This window comes from Lissotriton vulgaris, chromosome 7, assembly GCF_964263255.1.
Source record: "Lissotriton vulgaris chromosome 7, aLisVul1.2, whole genome shotgun sequence".
Classification (NCBI taxonomy): domain Eukaryota; kingdom Metazoa; phylum Chordata; class Amphibia; order Caudata; family Salamandridae; genus Lissotriton; species Lissotriton vulgaris.
In genome coordinates, this window is record NC_141695.1 from 1157429277 (window position 1) to 1157446220 (window position 16944).

General features: G+C 43.6%; 1 protein-coding gene across 2 annotated transcripts in view; it reads left to right on the forward strand.

The window, feature by feature from the left end:
* The window catches only part of HTR4 (5-hydroxytryptamine receptor 4), a 1457781-nt gene that overhangs the window by 345026 nt on the left and 1095811 nt on the right, over positions 1-16944 (forward strand). For both annotated transcript variants that reach the window (XM_086931613.1, XM_086931612.1), the window contains exon 2: positions 9698-9779. In XM_086931613.1, the coding sequence (XP_086787739.1) occupies positions 9754-9779 (26 nt within the window). In that variant the 5' untranslated portion in view covers positions 9698-9753. The remainder of the gene's footprint in view (positions 1-9697; positions 9780-16944) is intronic.

Below are 16944 nucleotides of genomic sequence, written 5' to 3' on the forward strand. Positions count from 1 at the left end.
CATGAACAGGGAGAATAAAGGTGACTGTTTAATGGCCTAGGTTAGGACTAGGAATGAAGTTTTCAATGTCACGTGAAGGTCAAAAGGTTTGAGTATTGGATTTGGTGAATCAATGTTTATCGAACAAATCAACATAATTTGCTTTAGCGTCCCTTCTGTACAAACAGCTATCGAAATAATGGTGGTCCCGAACTGAAAAACATTTTATATGTCATTAGTGATCTAGTACCTGGAAGCAGACTCCCACTTTAAGGGTCTATGTCCAGCACTCCCAATCAACAATGGTTACATCAGGTCATCTTGGCATGGCAGGCCGGCTGCCACTTTTGTGCTCCTTTGACGCAGATCCTGTCATGTATGCATGCATTGCAGCTCTCTGCTAAATGCAGGAAAACCAATTTAGTACCTTTGTTCATCTGAAAATGAAACTCTATAGGTTTTTTGCTACACTTTTTGTTGAGAGATCTCTCTGAGGGAAGTTATGCAGATTCCGCAACCCAAACCAAACAGAACAACACCAAGAAGCTGGAAGCTACTGCGGTGAGGAATGATACCATCTGCGGCGGCGACTGTGAGCACAAGCACACAACTCACTATTGCATAACCACACTCTTTCTCAAAAGGAACATTCATATTCAGACTCATTCGCAATACACAATGGAAGTGGGGCCAATATGGTTCACATCGTGGGTAAACATAAAGAGATGATGGACGGAGCGCTGAAACTTTTCAGACACTCACCCCCTGTCACAGATCTGGGTTGAATCCATCATCATTCTTTAGCTCACTTCGCCACCTCAGTTCAGAACCAGCTATATGCAAATCAGTCTTGACCCTGTGCCTTATGGGAACAATCCAGCCCGAACTGCCAAGCCAGGTCTTCCCTGAATCGGAAACAAGCATCCTGGGACCGGTTTCTGGGTAACGCCCTTCATCAGCCAGGCTATCGTGACTCCAGTGGCAAAGTGAGCAAGGGACCCACGTCAGGGCATATCCTGCCAACTTAGGGTGAACAAAGCAAGCACAAGGAGATGATGGACGGAGCGCTGACACTTTTCAGACACTCACTCTAGTCACTGATCTGGATTTAATCCTTCATCATTATTTAGGTCACTTCACCATCTCAGTTCAAACCCATCTATATGCAAATCAGTCTTGACCCTGTGCCCCATGTGAACAGTCCAGAATGAACTGCCACACCACATTGTGGGCCCCCTTTACTGGTGCTTTTGGTTTCCTGAGAAACGATTATTTACTATGGGAATCAGTAACTACAGGTATGACTTCCCCAGTTATTCTGGTAATTTGTAGGATAGATGCACATCTTGTTTTTTGTATGGTGTTAAGCAAGATGTTTAGCTCCTGTTTTTGGTGCTCCTAGAGGTGACGTCAAGGGTCCAGATGAGTCTGTAAGAAAATGAGTCTTACAGACTCATCTACACACTCGGGAGGAAAGGCTTGTAAGTGATACACCATATTTGTTGTTTTAACATTACTGCTTTGGGCGAATATGAACATACATAGCAATTTTCTATGACTATGAGTTATTTTGTATATACACGTGTACACGCAAAAGATTTTCCGACAATGTGCATGTAACATTTAATACTTGCTTGGCATTTTCTGCGATTTATACTGTTCACAAACTAGTACCCTAATTGATATCATACTATTTTTACAGTGTCTGTTCCCTGATGAAGGGCATATCAACAATGCCCGAAATGCATTGGATGTTTTGAAACGACATTGCCTGATACTAATAAGGTTAAAACTAAAACCTGTATAATAACGAGTTGATGTCTTAAAAGAATTAAAAAGATACTCATGAACAATTCAAAAAACAGAGTGGAAGTCTTTTTCTATTGGAAAGACAACGAAAATGTGTGCCCAAAAGGGATGAAACTAGAGGTTCACTAGTTTCACAAATCATTAATTCCCCAGTTATTCCTCATTCTCCACCGTAGTTTCACCGAAAGATTTCAGAAGTCACAGCCCCCGATTAAGCTTATGGGGCCTGTGGTAAATCTGCAATTCCAATTAGGCAAGAAACAGTAGCTCTATTAAAAAATATTTAAATCAGCAGCGGGCGGTGCAGGTAAGCGCGGTGAGGTGAGGCGTAGCGCTGCGGGGGATGTCGACAGACATCTAAATAGGAGTTATTTATTCATTTAATTTGCCCTACATTTTTACTACTTCTAAAGAGTCTCTAAATTGCTTGTATGTATTTTGCATGATAACGTATTCAGTTGAACTTGCCCTTTCAGAGAAGCAAACGATTGTACCTTTAAAACATACCATGCCCATTCACCCATGAGCCCGTGCAAGTGGTGGTTCATAGGCGTTCTAATCGACATCAAACAAGCAGATTCTTTTGTGATCTTCCTTCTCCTAACTGTAGCCTACGATTATGCTCTAGTACAGTGCTTAATTTGAGCCGCTGCTTTCCGGTGCTCAGCACCGGCACTTAATTGTCAGCACCGGCTCTAGTGAATGTCCACCATATGGTGGCACTGTCTGCGATGTGCACAACAGCCATGTTTATTAAGTCAAATGGCATTGAAAATGAATAACACCAGACTCTCAACCATTATTATAGCTTTGTGTGACCTGAAATAGTATAATTGTCACACATGTAGGAGTGAGAACATTGAGTTTTTTGTTAGTCTTGTTATTGACAGTGCTGGCAGTGGCAATGCATGTTGTAGGATGCAGTGACCTTCAGAGAAGGGCCCTGGCACTTAATGTTTTACAATTTAACCACTGCTCTAGTAGCAGTGGACTGGAGATTGAATCCAGTGTGTCCTTGGATTGCGTGCTGGAAGGTATGACAAAACTGGAACACTTTGGGGAGGGAGAAGTCACCTACATCATTTCCTCTGTCCCAGAGTCCTGACAATAATGTCACCAAACGTTTATTTCGATCTCTGGCTTTGAGCAAATTTACAAGCTTGGGTGCGAAAGGAGTGTGCGAGATTCGAGAAAGTAATGTTAACTTTCATGCAATTATGCAAACTCAAAATTTGTCATTTAACTGCATATTTTAACATGAAATGCGACTTTGCTTCAATTGCTGATAGGACTCCTTTGATGCTTAAAAAAAAGCTCAAAAAACACAAGTGTCATGAGCAACAGCTGCTCATGTTCTGGTTGTTTGCATTGTTCATACACTGCTACACTATAATTTTGCCATGAACAGCAGCGTAATTGTGCAACGTGGCATAATGACATTTAGCAATTCCCACAACAAGTGTAACTCAAAATTCCTGGAATTAAGTGAATTACGCCGGCGTAATTTAAATTTTGCCCATGCCAATTGCCAACCTTGCAGAGAAGGGCAATTTATTTCCTTAAAAATATGCAATATACATGACAATTTCACGTGCTACAAAAAGTCAGAAATACAATTTTAACTGAGCAAATTCCGCTTTTAAAACTTTGGTCCTCATTTTTGCTATTTTAACAAGAAAAGATTCGAATTCCAGGTATGAGGCTCTGTAATTATGAATTGATCACATATTTGAGGGAGTGCAATGGCAAGCCAGTACTCCAAAGGGCGAGGTTTACATCAGCAAGTCAAACTTGAGCTGTGTGAAGGCCCCCTAAAATGCGTATCCAAGGGGGGGGGGCTACACTTCTGCAACTCCTCGTCTTTCTACCCCCCTCCCCCCCCCCCCCCCCCCCTCGACACCAGAATAGCATCGTCGTCGGAAGAATACCGAAATAACTCGTGCTCTACGTTGGAGTTAATTATCATGGGGCCTTGTCAGTGACTGCTGAAGAGTTTCTAAGCAGGGCCCTGACAGGATTGCGCGGGAAGTGGGTTGAGAGTGACGTGCGTTCATTGTCTTTAAATGTATGCTGACTCTTCAGATAATGCTCATCATGCGCGCGCCCTAAAACAAGGGGGATTCCAAAATTCAGGGCAGTCCTCTGCCGGAGGTACAAAGGGGGCGAACAGAGGACACATCCTCGTCGCCATTACTCATACGGCTCTCTGGGGATTCTGCTGCGGAAACCATTTCTGAGTTGGCAGCATTACCATTTACAAAATGAGTTGTCTAGTGAATTTCATGACAGGTCTGTTACCCATCCAGGTATTGTATTCTATTGACCTTCAAGGGCAGAGCCTTGCCAGATGTTTAGGATTTCCACATGAGATAAAATTACATTGTCCAAAGTGAGCTTCGAGGGCCAACGTTTTACAACTTACCCCAACTCAAGTAATGAAACTCATTTTTTTGACCTCCCGAAAATTCGAGAAATATGTCAAGTGTTAGCCCAGGTGTGGCCTGCTCTGCATGCAAAATGCCTGATTTTCTAAGAGGTCAGTGGCTCAGACCTGTGTTTTTTGCCTGGCCATATAGGCAGTCAGTCACCTGTAGCGCCGTCTAGTGGTGGGCGGCACCTGCACCGCCGGGTTGTAATCCTGTTGTGTTCTGATTGCATGAGCATAACATAGAGGTAGTAGGGGCATCCCAAATGTATTACCTACGGATACAAAATGCACTGAAACTCTCTGCTGTGGCTATGTCTGATCAGTATGGTAGGGCAGTGAAAGAGTCAGTCATCTGTCTAGCAGCCTAACGTGACTTACAGTCTCTCAGCTCTACCACCGGCTAAGAGACATTGGCTAACAAAAAAATAATACTGTTGAATCTCAGATCTAATTGATTATGTAAAGAAGTTATCAGGCACCTTAGCCTATGGAACTGTGTAGGACCTGGTATTCATCAGGCAGGGTTTCCCTAAACATTTTGCCTTTTCCGCTGGGGTTTTGCTGATTCGTTTGTGTGGCCTCTGGGCGCTGGGAAGTTTCCCACTGTAAATGCAGTAGGGAAGTCCGTGCGTCCTGCCTACCCATGTTAGGAAGTGGCAGTGACTCGATGTTCTTTAACATGGGTTGGTCAGCCGTTGCAGACCGGTGTGTGCACACTGGCATCTATAATAACGATTCTCATGAGCAGTCTGCTAGTGCAAGCCACTGTGTGTACACACCAACACCTATGGTGCCCATAATTGCGTGGGCAGCCTGCCGTCGCAGCCCATTTGTGCGCACTGACCCCCTTGTTAGTTTAACCCGTGTCCAGTCTACTGTTGCAGACTGATGTGAGTGCACTTGAACCTCTGGGCTGGGGACTATGTGTTTGACCTGCTAGTGCAGGAAAATGTGCGCAATAGCACACATGCACCCAGGTGGTGAGGAATAAGTGTGTGTTTTCCCTACCTATGAGGCTTGCCCTTCCCATAGGTTAACAGGGCGCGGTGGTTAACACTACTTCAGGCTGCAATAGTAGATTGCAGACGAGCAGCCTCATGATGTTTCCTATCAATGGAATTGCTGTGCCATCTCCTTTCCTGTGGTAAGGGCGATGTTGGCATATCTCGCATGGAAATGCCACTTATAGAATATGGGCATTTTTATACTCTCAGAGCAGTGTACTGTAGTGCCTGGCTCCAGTAGATGCATGGGTTTGAGGGAGCACATCTCTGCATTACCCAGCAACAGCCATAATAATAATAATACCACATTTGTAAAGCGCACAGCTACCTCCGAAGAGGTGTCCTGGGGCTGGGGGTCCTCTGGAAGATTAAGCAAGCTATTGCCCAGAGTCACTTGGTGCTGGGCTAACCTGCCACCGGCGATCGAACAGTGAACCCCGTGGCCCTGAGTCAGGCACCCTGGCCGCTGCACCACACCTCTTCCACACTATGGACATACAATGGGGATGACAAACCTCTGCCATTTGAGGGTCGGATGGAATGGATAGGAGAGAGAAAAGAAGAGGTGTGGTGCAGCGGCCAGGGCTGCTGACTCCGGAGCGCAGGTCTCACCGTTCCATCCCCGGTGCTGTTAACAGCTCAGCTCAGTACCATGTGACTCTGGGCAATAGCTCACTTAATCTCCCTGATGACCCCAAGTACAGTGAAACCCTTAGGGGTGAGTAGTTCTAGCTTTACAAATACCGTATTTAGATTTAGAGAGGTTCTGACACTTGGTCTAGAGATTTAGATCTACTTTCCAAGCCCCATGGCAGACACGCATACCATTTAGGGGGAGACATCTGTGGTTCAAAGGGAAACCTCTAAACTGCCCCTAACACCAAAGACACATGGTGGCATAACTACGGGTGCCATCCTTTAGCAAAGGGGTAGTCATGCTTGTGGGGACATGGGACTGGAGAACTGGACTGCATTGGGCACACTGCCAGAGGACTCTGTTATGCACATGGAAGAGAACTGCCCTTGAAGGGGACAGTGTGCCCACTTTGAATAGTCGGTGGCCTTGGCTGAAGACCTGCTGAAGTGTGGCGCCCTTAAGTGTGCTCTCCAAGGGCCCCATCAGTGGGCATCCTGTTCTCTCAGGGATCTCAGGGACATCAAAGATCTCCTGTGAGGGACCTACACCATGTACATGACATCTGGCCTCTCAAGGGCCCACATCATCTACTAAATTCCAATGGGTATCGTGGTGTAAGCGTGGTACTAAGACTTGTGCCTGGAGACTGGATTGTCTAGTATGGAGCCCAGAAATCTTGCCCGCATCTAAGGAGTGTGGTTCCCATATCGCAGGAACCTGACACTCATAAGTGTTTTCGTTGGTGGTGAGCGGATTCGCAGTTGCTGAATCCAAGGTAACCTGCTTCGTCATTCATGCCGCATCTCTCTCAGGCATCACGCTGACTGCATGATCATTGCATGCAATGTCTGACTCCCAAGGCGCAACCCGTGAAGGTGGGGGTGTACCTGTAGTAGCAGTGCCTTATTCTACCTCATGTGGCTCTGCTGCACTAGTGCCTGTATGGCTGACTGGTCTGTTGCAACCTGATCATCATGCATTGGACTTGGTGCCTCCTTCCCGGGGAGGTACACAATTTACAAGTCTTCGTATGTATGACCGGAATTGCCTGGTGCAAGCCATATCAATGTGCACCATTCATAGTGCCTAATTTCCAGGGAGGTATGGAATTACAACTCATGGTTTTTGAGATCTGAAGTGGATGGTGTCACTCATATCAATGTGCACTAGATGCTGTGCCCGGATTGCCTGAGCATGACCCTGATCGTCGTGTACTTATCGGGGTGCCTCACCCTATCGAGAGGCTCCCCTGAGTTATTCCCCCTTCATCAGGCTTTCCCTTTTTGACCCTCATTGTGGTGGACCAACAACCCTCTCCACACCTGGCCCCTCCTGAAGACATCTTGGTGCTAGGTAGTAGAGAGAGAGAATGACTGGGTTGAAGGTACAATTCCGAGACAGTTCAGAAGTGGTTCGAGAGACATGCGTGACTCTATTGTGTTTTGAGACCTGTGGGTGAACTTCCAAAGTGGCTGCTAAACTCCACTTGTTTATGTCTACCTCTTAATTAAAAGTTGCTACATATTCCCTTCTGCTTTCCAAAGACCCAATCTAATTGACTTCAGCTGCGGAGTTGGTTATCTTCCATCTGGGTGAATAGGACAATCACAGTGAACTGGAGGGTGGAGGGAGGCTGGGGCCACAGAGTCTGCAGTGTGTTACCCATTGACCTGCTGGGTACCAGAGACATTGCATTAGGGTGCTGAGTGTGTATGTGTACAAGAGTGTTTCGTATGGACTATGCTGGATACTTGTTGACTATAGAGCAGTTTGGAGTGAGTGTGTGTGAGTGGGAGTGATTGTGTGCGGACCGCTTGTGATTCATTACACTGGCCGGCGGTGCCTCGTTATATGTTGATTTCGTTCCAAAAGCACAATACATCTGACATTGGGTTAACCTGCGTTGCTCCGGCCTGTGGTGCTCCTAAAAAATGTTCTTGTTTTGTTTATGTAAATACCTTTGATATCATTGTGACCCAGGGTGTTAACAGGATTTGCCAGGGTGGGCCTGGGCTAGTAGCGTGTTACATAACATAAGGTTGCTCTCTCTCTGTGGGGAGGGAGGAGAGTTAGGTTAGGAATTGTTCTCAGTGTGTATACTCTAGATATCATAACAATACGAGTGGGCCTTACAGTACTAGTGATATTACCAAATGTGTTTTATGCCCAAAAGTACCTGATGTTCATGTTACAAATATTAATTATGTGTGTTGAATACAAACATTTTTTACATGCATCCTGTGTGAAGTCTCTTTTGTGACAATCAGTGTATTTATTGCGAGTGGCTGCTGTGTCTTTGATTTACACATTGCCTCTGAATTAAGTCTTACTGCTTAGTGCCAAGCAAACCAGGGATGAGCACATATTATAAAGTGCATGTAATCACCCACCCTTGATGGGATTGGTAGCTTCTGCCTGGTTGGGGCATCCCTTCAGCCAACTAGAAAGTGCTCATAGCTTGCAAGGAATATCCTGGCACGGTTGCCTCTATCCTTGCCTTACTGGACTTTCAGAAGCTACGAATCATCAGATTCGCTCGCTTTGTTTTCCGTTCAGAGAGCTTCCACTCATGTTATGTGGTACATGATAGGCCTTTGGAAATTTCCAATATGCCAATGTAATCTCCCGTAATTTCAAGATTCCTGAAAGTACGCTGTTGTAACTATTACATAAATATGCTCCACTAGCAGCAAAAAATTAGCATGAGAACAATGTGAATGACAAGAATACAAGTGGCTGTTCTTTGCCACACTTGTGTTTTTTCCTCAATCTTTGTGGCACAACATATATTCTCATAATGGACACACCAGTGATTTTCTCGCTAAAAAATAGTTCCAAAAAACGGTTTTGCATTTCATGTAATATCAAGCAATTTTTCTGAAATTTCACATGATCACGCGATATGAAACATGCTGATTTCACTCACCCTTGTATAGGCTTGGTTATGTTTCCATTACTGCTTTTTACATCTCAGTGCTGGGTTCTTAGCAAAACCAGTGAGATCGGTCTACATCATTGCAGAAGAAAATTCTTACTTCACAACGTCTTTCGAAGACTGAAATTTGCATAGAGCAACTTGGTTACTTCATCTCACACTAGAAATTAAGCAGATCTGTACATACAGCCATATGCAAATGTAGGCTTACCCATGATCCCTTTGTTAGCATTTCAGATCAGCCCAGTCATTCTTCACGTTGCCCACCCCTGAAGAACTTGTTGCAGAATTGACTGCAATTATATCTCTGCATCAGGCCAACCTGCCAAAGCAGTCCCCCGTTGTTACTTTGTTGCACTGTAGCTTGGCAACCACATGAATTCCGTGACTAGCTCTGCAATTGTGTGTAATGTATGTGCAAATGTGTGTAACAATGTCATTGTTTGCATTTAACCTTTGTATTGCACTTTAGTTCCCCCGCACTGGGCGTGGCCAACGGTATATCAAAACTCCCCAATAAATAACATAATCACTATATCTTGAGGATGGGGTCTAACGAATAGGTACAATCCGATGGAATTTGAGGAGTAGCCATGTCTAGTTTTCAGAGCTGTACTTGGAATGGAATGGTTCACACCCACACCTCAGTATATCTAATAGTAAGGGCTACACTGAGGTATATCTATTTTCAATTTTGAAGGAAAGTTCTAGTTAATGAAATAAACCCCTCATTTACATCTGGAATTTACCCCATGTTCCATCTAGAGGGATGAGTGAGAAGAATGGTATTCCTGTTTGCAGGGGAATTGTGGGTACTAAGTGTTGCATGGTGGCCACCCAGTCAATATTGAGTGCATCACATAAACAATGCTGAGAGGTTCTAACCCGCCTTCTCTCCCTTGCAGAACAAGCTGTCTTCTATGGGTTTCAACATCCCCGCTCTCCGCGCTGATCGCCTGTGATGGCGGAACTTGATATCAATGTGAGGTAAGAAAGCAATCCTGCAAAGTGTGCTGAAGAAGCTACTGTTTCTTTCTTCATAAGTGGGTTGATAGAGCCGCCATTGTGGGCCTCTGGGCTTTAGCAATGGAAGAATACTTATGGCTGCCAATTGTTTCGAAATTCCACAATGTGTCTACTTTTTGTTGAGCTGTGTACCCCTTAACCAGCCTGGCCGTGATCCCATATTGTACATTCTCTTTCTTTTTGCAAAACGCTGTCTGCTTTTTTTATGCTATTCCTGATCCATTCTTTTGTTCAGCCCTCGACCCCATGTTTTGTTTATAGCAATGATAACAGACTCTGGATGCAGACGAAAGCACTTAAGTAAATCTCCAATAGCCACCCAATTGTTTATCCTGGTACCATAAAGAGGTCATGGACTAACTGAGCTTAAACGCTTGCAGAAGACATGCATACGACGCTCGCGGATGTTTCCGTCTTTCTAGGCTACCAATGGTTGCCTAGCAACTTGGCGTTAACGCGGAAAACGATGCGCCTTCTAATTGTGCTGCAGTTCTGAGCGCGCGCTTTCGTGGATCTGGTCAGTTACCGTTTCAGTTAAGCAGTAAATGTAATTTCAACACGACGCCATTCCAGGCGTGTTAAAGGGCATTCTATGATAAAGCCATCCGTGGATACCCACTGTGCTTTGCTACCAGGGCCGAATATTTGTGCATTTATCCAGGGTGTACATCATGCAGAAGCGTGCAGGTTTGTAAACCACCACACATGTCACTATGCTGCGCTCAGGGGACCAATAATCAGCAGGACCAGACTGGGACAGAAAATAGGTCCGGGCACCAAAATAAAAGTGCCACCCCCGTTAGTGAATTAGCAAGATAAAGTAGTCTATATTTGCAATTTGGGACAGTTTTTCACTTGTAAAGACATGTTGTATAAATGTTTTGCAATACATGGAAGATTATGTGGCCTAGAATTTGCGGCAGGCGATGTTTGTTTTAATCCCAAGAAAACCCACAATAAAAATCAGCCCAGCAGACCCCTAAACATGTCCACAAACAGCCACAAAATAAGTCCACATACTGACCTGTCAGACTCTCCCCTCTGGCACTGCCTGATGGCTCCACAGGACAAGTTTATCTGTCTGAGGCCAACAAAGGGATTGTTCCGGCTTGAAGATGCTTTCCAACCTCATGGTGAGCTTCTTCACATATCATATCATTTTACAAAACAAGTATTAAGTAGATCAGCTAAGGGGTATCCTTTGGTCCTGCCCTCTTCCCTCGCTGCAGAGATCCTAATGTCTGCCAGGTGCAAGCTACCCGGAGGGCAGAGAATGACAGGCCTCTCTGCTTCATGCCAGTCTTTATGTTTCATTCGGACCTGCATGGGTTCCAGCTGGTGACAGTAGGGTGGTTTCAGGTGGCAGCCTTCTGTAAGTGGGACTGCGGCATCACTGCACAGTAGTTGCTCAGCCTGGTGGGGAGTTGCCCCGGGTTAGTATTATTGTGCCAGAGATATCAGGCTGGCAGGAGGTGCAGAGGAGCATTTGGTTGAGGCATCATCAAACACAGCTCAGAAGAGGGCGGCTCACACATATATCACAGCAGCGGAACCAGCTTCCACTTAATTAGATGTAATGCACGACCCACGGTGACACTATTAATGCATCAGCGGCAGTGCAGGTAAGGGCAGTGGGGCGGGGAAAATTAATTAAATAAATAAATCCTATTCCGTCGTCTGTTGACATCCCCCCCACCCCTGCGCCCCACCACCCCATCGTGCTTACGTGCACCCGCCACTGATGTATAAATGCCAAGGCATAGAAAGACAACTGATCAAATTTACCTCGACAAGGAACATTGGCATTTAGAGAAATATTTTATACAAGAATAAGTACCGAGGCATGCAGTTTTTCAGATGTCCATTGCTAATACTCTTGAATGTCAGGGTTGCCAGATACTAAAACTGTCTAGTCTTGATTCAAGTTCATGCCCTTTTCATTCACCATCCTACACTGCCCGACACTTTATATCCAGCTTGCAGTGTTTTTTCATCCCCGCTTTCTCTCGTTGTAACTGTTTTTCTGTCCTTTTGTTCCTCCTTTTCCCCCACCTCTCTGCCTCCACTTTGCTTGTTCTGTGTAACAGTCTGATCTTGATAATTAAAGTCTGGTCGCCTTAAACGAGTGCCAGTGGGCCCCACCTCCGACTAAAATTATGCATTGTCTGAACTACAAATATTTTGTGCTTTTTTATTTATGTTAACCCTTTATGTTTTATTCTAGTCAGGTGCAATTATGTCTCCCTTCATTTTTACTTGGAACTGTGTTTGCATCTGTTGGGATTTTTGTATGTTTAAATAAAAATGTATGTTAACACTACTTGGTTTGCAACTCAATTTGCATGTGCATATTGACATGGAGCTAGTGCAATTGAAATTATCCTGTTATGAAATGTTAAAATGTGTTTTTCTGGCTAAGGTTAACTAGTCCTCAGTTAGTCCTTGATGCCATCTTTTTCAAAATGGATGCCATATCATAACGTTTGTATGACGTTTAATATTTCTCGCTTGATAGTACATGCAGCTAGATGTGAATTCACAATGTTTCACTGTTTTCTACATAACTAAGTTGTTCTATCTATGGATGACATAAGGCCAGAAGGGGTGAATCAATATTCCTGTACTCGATTAGTGCTAAGGTGTGACGGATTAGAATTCTGAAAAAATGATTTGTTGGAGCAATAATCATACTATGCTGACTTTGCAGCTCCTAGCAAGAAAACTATAAACTCAAGAACTTGGGAATGATCCAGAAATTATTTTGACCTTTACTATGGATGTTGTCTGATTTGTTTATCTCTTACTGATTTTGCTGCAGATTTGAGACTAAGCATTTTCCTGATGTTTGCCTATTATTATAGTATTCTGCATATGATGGCTTTTAAGGCAAATTATTCTATATAATTCAATGGGAATATTGGTGCATCTGAATCTGCTATTTCGGTATTTTGTCTTTAAAATTGTAATAAAACGGCATGGTGTTCCTAAATTCTAACCTCAAACTCCCTTTTTGAGTCAGTCATTTCTTATTGACTGCTTTTTTAAATGCTGTTTTGAAACATCTCGAGGGACACATTGTATCATAAATATGAGATGAATACCATTCCCCTTCCACCCAGAGTTTGAGCGTGCCGCTGTAATGCAGATTTCCTAGGGTCCTCCACGCCCACATATTCAATTTTAGAACAATGATGTCTTCCTCTTTGACTGCAGTGTTCAGTAAAAATTAACCACATTAAAGAAACTTAATTCTTTTAAAGAAACTTAATTTTAAACAGATCCGACCAGCCTTGTTATACTTACAATTATTGCATACTAACAGTATTCTTCAAGTGACTGAATTTTTAAAATTGTGTCTTAGACTGCGAAATTGCCTGGATCAATGAATGTTACTGTATTAATGTATTAGACCATCAATGAATTAATGTATACAGGGTATTATATTATTGCATTTGCACTTTACCAATGATGATCATGCATTTTTAAAACAATTGTTTTTAATGACTTGTGTACTTTTATGGTTGAATCAAACCGAAATAAAGTCTCTTTGAATTTGAATTTAACCACATTCAAATTAAGCTCAACCCAGAGTACACGTGAATTGTTTGATAGGGCGAGGGTACTAACTCGTTGAAGCGTGGGTAATCCAGCAAGGATGCCAAGTACATAGAGGAAACAGAGAGAGGCAGGATGCTGGGAAGGACCAGATACAGAGAGAGCAAAATGGAGGCATGCAAAAACCAAAGCAAAGGATAAAATGAGAGAGTAAGTGGAAGAAATGGAATGGAGGAAATGCTGGGAAAAAATGGTCTTGGGAGTTAAAATCGGTTTCTTACAAAGAAAAGTGAAAAATAGAGAGAATAAAACTAAAAAGAGACCCCACCTTACCTCAAAATTTCACAATAATTAGAGAAAGTCCAACTTGGCTGCTGACAATGATAAGTGTGAGTGGAGTTTTACTGCTTTGGAGATCTAAGAAGTCTACTCTTTGTCCATATGAAAAGAAAACTACCACAGCCGCTAAAATTTAGGGGCAGATTTATCCATGCGTCACGCAAGGCGGAGTAAGGGTGATGCAACTACTAAGTCAGATTTATCAAGCCATGTAAGGCCACCTTGCGAAGCCCAGCTTGGTTTGATAAATGTAGAGTAACGCAGCACAGTGCAAATCTCTGTGTTGCATTACTCTGCCACAGGGACAAGGCCATGGGTATAGCATGGGTATTTCGACTCATCCGCCCCTGGATTTTGGCGCATTCCCAGATTTACCATTACTGGTAGACCTGGGATTGCATCGAATGCTATGCCTCCCCAACAAGGAGAAATATCTTTATTTCCCTTGTTTTTCCCTCTTTCTATATGCTCTGCATTCTGCGGTACACATAGAAATCGGAAAATGCCTCGCAAAAACAATCCTGTCTGCAACGCAGATGCCCTTGAACCACGGCGCAAAGGTGCCTGTGTTGGCGCTAGGCAGCACATTGTGCGCCCGTGCAAGGAAAGGACAAGATTTTGCCGTATTATGTTAAATACGTTGCGTTCCTGCGCTTTCCCTTTCATGCCATTCTCCACAGATCCTCAATAATGTGAATTCTCACAAAACATCACTGATGGAATTTCGAAGGTCTCCACTCACTTCTGAGGTAACCGATCCCTGGCCCTTGAGTTATCGCATCCGATTGGACATGCCGCGGTTCACCGATTGACCTCGGCAGCAACCCAGCTTTGATCTTGTGTCATTCACTGGGCACCACCTCAGAGCCATTCCGAGATTCCGTGTCAGGCAATTAACTCCACTCCTTCTTGCCTGATTGGGCTTGCTACGTTAACTTGGCTTCTGTCTCAGGCATCAATTGATATGTCCTGATGATGATCCTAATATTTTGCTAAAGGAATCGAAAAGTGATCTACTTCTCACACCTTGACACAATCTTATTCTTTTTTTATCAATATGTGCTATGGTGCCACAATGTATATTCCACACCACTCTACCTCAATGCCTGAGCTCTTTAATTTTCCCAATTTTATGTTGTAAAATGTCCCCCTTGTATGTTGATCTTGTAATTGTTCACATTAAATGATTAAGTCCAGTTCGACATGTAAACATAGACATCCTTGTATCTCTATGTGAATTACAGTGATTGTTGTATGTTGTGAGGGACCATTGTTTCAAAAAAATACTTTCCCTTTCATGCAGCGCAGCAAGGTGGCTTGGTACGCTGGATAAAATAATGATAAATCTGCCCCTTAGTTTTTATCTGATTCCTGAGCATAGAAAGACATGGTAGAAAGCAAGACAAACTGACAGGAGCAGAATAAAGGTAAATGGTCATGGAGGAATATATGCATCATTTCCAGTTGTCTGTTAAATGAACCCAACTCAAGAGTCCAGGAGCAAGTAATACATAAATATATGGCTGAGCTCAGAAGGTAAGAGTTGAGGACCACTTTCCAAATACTTCTATATTTGTAATCTCTGTAACAGTTATCCCCAGTTCAACTCCAGAATTTTAATTAGATGTTTTAGTTATTATTATTACCTAATATTGCAGCATGTTCAACGGAATATCTTACTGAAGGGAGTCCCTGATCTACGCGGTGTACCTGTTTAACAGAGCGTGCCATGTGGGACACAGATAGGTGGTGCCTCTTGCAATGTGCCACCGAACTGTGCTACATAGACAGATGATGTCTCTTGTGATGAGTCCTTCTGTTGTCCACATAAAGAGATGATGCCGCCCTGGAGTGAGCAATGGAACTGTCTTACAAAAAGAGAAGGTGTTCTTCGTGCTGTACAATATCAGAGGAGCGAGATTAGAAGTATTTCGAGGGAGTTGACTCACTTTCCAAGTTATACCAACATATCAAGGAAAGGCATCCCTCTCTTTCACAAAAGCAGAAGTGCTCCTTCTGGGTTAGACCAGGGAGACTTCCTTACATGGTGAGTCCTTCGCATTGTGCCATTGAACTCTTCTACTTCGAGAAATAGAGTCACTTGGGATGAGCCACTGAACTGTGAAAAAAGAGGGTTAGTTCCCTTGTGTGCCCAGGACCTCTGGCTGTATAGAGAAATGGATCACTTAGTGATGCGCTGCCTGGAGACCGTGCCTGCAGCATCAGCACGCTCCTTCATTCAGAAATTCTTCCAGAGAATATGTTCTGATGGATAGAGCCACCATCATAGCCTCTGATTGTAGTGGGCGCTTCTAAGAGCATAACTACCTGTAGTTGCTCTGCACTTAAGACAATTGCTTCAATCGCGGGAGATCATTTGCTTCAAATCATGCGTCAGAGAAACAAGGGGCATTTCAGATGGAGCTAGGATGAGCAATCTAAAGTTGGTGAGCCAAGGACAGGGATACCAGCAGCAAGGACGAGATGAATGAGCAGAAGAAACTAGAGACACTGATGAATGGTCAGCAGGGAACAGTAACCTTCATATGCAAAGGAAATGAATGACTAGGGGAGCCAGGAAATGAGGTGAAAGGTCAGATTAGGGTCAGAAAGAGAAAACCACACAGAGATACGGAACTAAAGAGAAGAGAAAGGCACAAATATACCCACCATAGACTAGTAAAGCAAAACGGGTCATGCAGTAAAATGGAGTCCCCAAAAAAGTCAAGAAAGAGTAGTGAGATTCACTATGTCTTTACCACTGCATGCAGGACCTAGAAGGGTAAGAACACAGGATCGCATCATTTCATAACTCCAGTGGTACATATATTACACACACTGACAATCCAGTAGGGCATTTGCTCACCAAACAGATTGATACAGACTTACTTTGGTGCTCCAATTTCGATTTTGTTTGCCATGTGCTGTACAGCGTAATGTGTTTCGGCCGCCACTTACGGCCTTGATCACGCATTGCTGCGCCACCCTCTTAAGTGCTCTTGTATAAATGTGTTATGTTACCATAGAAAGCAATAACTAACACCACATGTCTCTCTAGTGATCTTTACATTGTCCAGCAGGTCCCATATTTAGCCTTATGCACATTTATATTCAGATATTGCAAATCCAAATCAAATTCCAAATTTCAAATTAATTTGTACCAATTAATTCCCTATTACAATCATACTGATAAGAATTCGTTCATGCATCGCCACAACTAATGATGCATGTT